Source organism: Crassostrea angulata, unplaced genomic scaffold (genome assembly GCF_025612915.1).
Source record: "Crassostrea angulata isolate pt1a10 unplaced genomic scaffold, ASM2561291v2 HiC_scaffold_46, whole genome shotgun sequence".
Classification (NCBI taxonomy): Eukaryota; Metazoa; Mollusca; class Bivalvia; order Ostreida; family Ostreidae; genus Magallana; species Magallana angulata.
In genome coordinates, this window is record NW_026441601.1 from 131,290 (window position 1) to 134,897 (window position 3,608).

Here is a 3,608-nt window from a genome sequence, read left to right on the forward strand (position 1 = left end):
TGATCGATATTTGTCGGTTTTCCCCCTTTGTTAAAATATAGGTGGCGCATCGAACGTTTAGGTTCACGATCTATACTTCCGGTAGTAGCTCGTCACTGTTTTGGTGTTTACATTGTTATCGTAATGCCTACATGTTGCTGTGTCCCTGGGTGCTCAACCCGCGGTGGATTGAGTTTCCCTAAAGACAAAAAACTGAAGAAACTCTGGGTGTTAGCCATCAAAAGAAACAGCGAGGAGTTTCGCTATAAACAATGGTGTCCTCAGCCACACAGCGTTGTCTGTCACAAACATTTTCGGGAAGATGACTTCATATCTGTAACTTCGCACGGTAAGTTTTCTCTCTGATATGTTGTTTCATTGGCGTTATAACAATTTTCAGTTAATTGAATTTGTGTTTTGGTATTAAATTGTTATAATGAGTGAGACTGTTTTCACTGGGCGGAGGGGGGGGGGGGGGGAGGGGGTTCGGATTGCTTTGCATTGTAATGTATTGATGTCCCGAAAATGAAAAAAACGAGAAAGTGAAAACATATGTGTCTTGATTATTTATGTGTTGTATACTTTTGTTCGTTGTTGAATAATTTTTTACTTTATTTTCATGAATTGATTGGCCATGTTTGAATAAATTGGCAGATTCAAAATATGCAATGAAATTGACAAACTTGTGATTATGTTACAAAGTTTGCTCTTCCATGGCTATTTTGTTTTGTCATAAATCACAAAGCATAGACCCATATTTAACTTGAGCTGACAGAATGTGATGAAGAATGATGAAGAAAATCAATTTCTTGGAGGAGGAATGTCACAACATGCAGGATAAGATTTATTATTTTCTTTTATGTTAAATGTTGTTATCAAACTTATGAATCAGATAAAATTCATTATAATATTTATAATGTTGAATGTTGTTATCAAAATTTGAGAAAGAAATGAAATGGAAGAAATTTTTCACTAATTAGAACTGAAGCTTAATATAGTCATAGCTTCAGGTAAAGCCTGTCTGCTATTGAGAGAAGATGTAATCTGAGCTTTTTTTTCATAAAAGAAATTCATTAAAAGACCAGCAATTTGAATAAATAAAATGAAATTGTATTAATATTTGTTTTAGGAACTGATCCTTTGAAAAAACAAAGAAAGGCTGATGCGATCCCTTCAGTTTTTCCTTGGAATAGCTGCATCAAACAGAAAAAAGATGAGCGAAGTGAGCGAAGAGATGCGCGCAATCTTAAAGTTGAAGATATTAAGAATGAGGCTGAAGAACCATTAGAAGTATTGATGGATGATGCTGATATCTCTGATGTGGCAAACTGGTGTACTGTTGATTCAACAGACAGCAACTTAAATCAGGACGAAGATGCATCAAATTTTACTGAGTTGGAAGACAAGGAAGAAGTGTGCTTCACAGAGACATCATCTCAAACCATCCCTACACCTTTTTTATCCATAGAAAACTTTATTGATGACCATGAAGGAATGCTATTTTACACCGGTCTTGCAACACACACAGATTTCCTTTTTGTTCTTCATAGTTTAGGTCCAGCTGCTTATCATCTAAGATATCTTTACAATCAAGTTCAAAATTTGTCAGTTGAAAATCAACTGTTTTTAACTTTGATAAAACTAAGACAGAACCAAACAAACTATGAATTGAGTCGCTCATTTGGAATATCAAAAACTACAGTAGACAACATTTGGATTACATGGGTAAATTTTATGGCAAGACAATTTAGAGAAATTAATTTCTGGCCTGATAGAGACACAGTTAATTTGTTTTCACCCTGTGACTTTTTTCAAAAATTTCCCTCTACAAGAGTTATTATTGATGGCACTGAAATCCCAGTCAAAAAACCAAAACCCCCTGTTGCTCAACAATCTACCTTCTCAACTTACAAAAACAGAAACACTGTTAAAGTGCTTGTTGGTGCTACACCTGGAGGACTTATATCATACATCTCCCCAGCTTATGGAGGGTCTACCAGTGACAGGCAAATTGTTGAACGTAGCCCTTTAACAAACATTTGTGAACCAGGGGACTCGATTATGTCAGACAAAGGATTCAATGTCCAGGATTTGTTTGCCCCAAAGGATGTTAAGGTGAACATTCCCACATTCTTTAAGAAAAAAAACCGTATGTCTAATAAAACTGTTTTAAGAGACAGAAAAATTTCAAGCAAACGTGTTCACATTGAGAGGTTGATAGGGCTTGCGAAAACATATAAGATATTAAAAGGACCCCTCAACTCTACGGAAACAAAATTAGCAAGTGAAATTTCTTATGTGTGTTTTATTATGTGCAATTTTCGAAAGTGCATTGTCCCTAAACATGCATAAATACACCCCTATTCAAGTTGAAAACTTTCAGTTTTTTGCTGAAAACAAAAAGTATCACATATTTATAGATTGAAATTTTTTATTATCAAAAAACACTTTTTATAAACAATTGTGCACTGAAAATGTATCCAATTTGTAAGTGCTGCATATTTCAATCTAGTGTACAGTCAGAGTTTTATGTTCAACTAATATACAGGGAAGTCTAATGTATACCAAGAATTCCACAAGAACTCAATAAGGCACATCTCAGCATTTAATCCATTTGTTGGAAAAAAAACCTATTCAAAACAGCTTTCTTGAAATGAGTCTCAAAGAATTCTTTCAATTTCTTGAGCATGTTTTCAATAAAATGTTCATCTCTAAGTATTGTAACTGTTTTTATGTCTTTTAAAGTATAAACAATAAATGTACATTCCTTCCTTCCAGAACAGAAGAGCTGTCCTTGCACTTGATAGTAATAATCATGAGAATTGTCAAGCTCTAAGGTGTCATTAACATAATTAAGATAAGGTACAGTTTCCTCTGATATTTCTTTGTTTTTTGCTGAATAGGGACATTTGATTTCAACTAATCTGTTGTCATCAATGACTGCATCAGGAGATGCAGCCAAGTAAGGATGTGATTTAGACACAAAAATACCACACTTTTTGGTTTGAATACCAGATTTTTCTTGAAATTCCTGTAAAGCAACTGATTCATAGCATTTGCCATGTAAAATAGCAGGGGCAAATAATTGGGGGCTATGTTTTGTCAAATTTTTGGCAACTTTGTTTAGATCAGTTTTCTCAGTTGCTTTACAAATTTTTCCAAAGTTAGAGGAATGAATTCTCTTTTGACGTTCAGTATGCCATAATTTATTGTTACTTTGTCCACATGTCTGTCTTTCCGTCCGCATTATTTCATTGTCAGTTATGGCCGTAATATTCATATTCCGAAGCCAGTTGTCGGAAAGAGAACCTTGTAGATAGTCATGGTCATTGTTTAAAGCCACTTTGTTGGCATATGAAAATAGCTGAGACACAGGGAAATAATCAAGATTTGGGTGATTTAACCACACATTTCTGAAAATGTCTTGATGTCCAGCAGCATTTTGAAATTCTCTTGGTCGAGGTTCAAAAATGACATTAAGGTCTTGGTTAGCCAATGGTAAGTCTTTGGCCTTGATGGGGCTACCCTTATAACGTTTGGTATGATGAAATGTTTGTAGGTTTTGAGTACATGTTTCTTCTGTTACTATGTCTCCACACTCACTAAACATTTGTAAACCAAACAACACA

The 3,608-nt window shown here is 34.7% G+C and overlaps 1 protein-coding gene across 1 annotated transcript; it reads left to right on the forward strand.

Moving 5' to 3' along the window:
- The first annotated feature begins 566 nt into the window (after positions 1-566).
- Positions 567-2,345, forward strand: LOC128168757 (uncharacterized). Its single transcript, XM_052834894.1, has one exon. It carries the CDS (start codon positions 1,276-1,278, stop codon positions 2,329-2,331), a length of 1,056 nt encoding a protein of 351 aa, XP_052690854.1. The 5' UTR covers positions 567-1,275; the 3' UTR covers positions 2,332-2,345.
- The last annotated feature ends 1,263 nt before the right edge of the window (positions 2,346-3,608 follow it).

What these genes read in the sequence shown, in the direction of transcription:
- LOC128168757 (XM_052834894.1), top strand. Translation starts at nt 1,276, where the DNA reads ATGGATGATGCTGATATCTCTGATGTGGCAAACTGGTGTACTGTTGAT.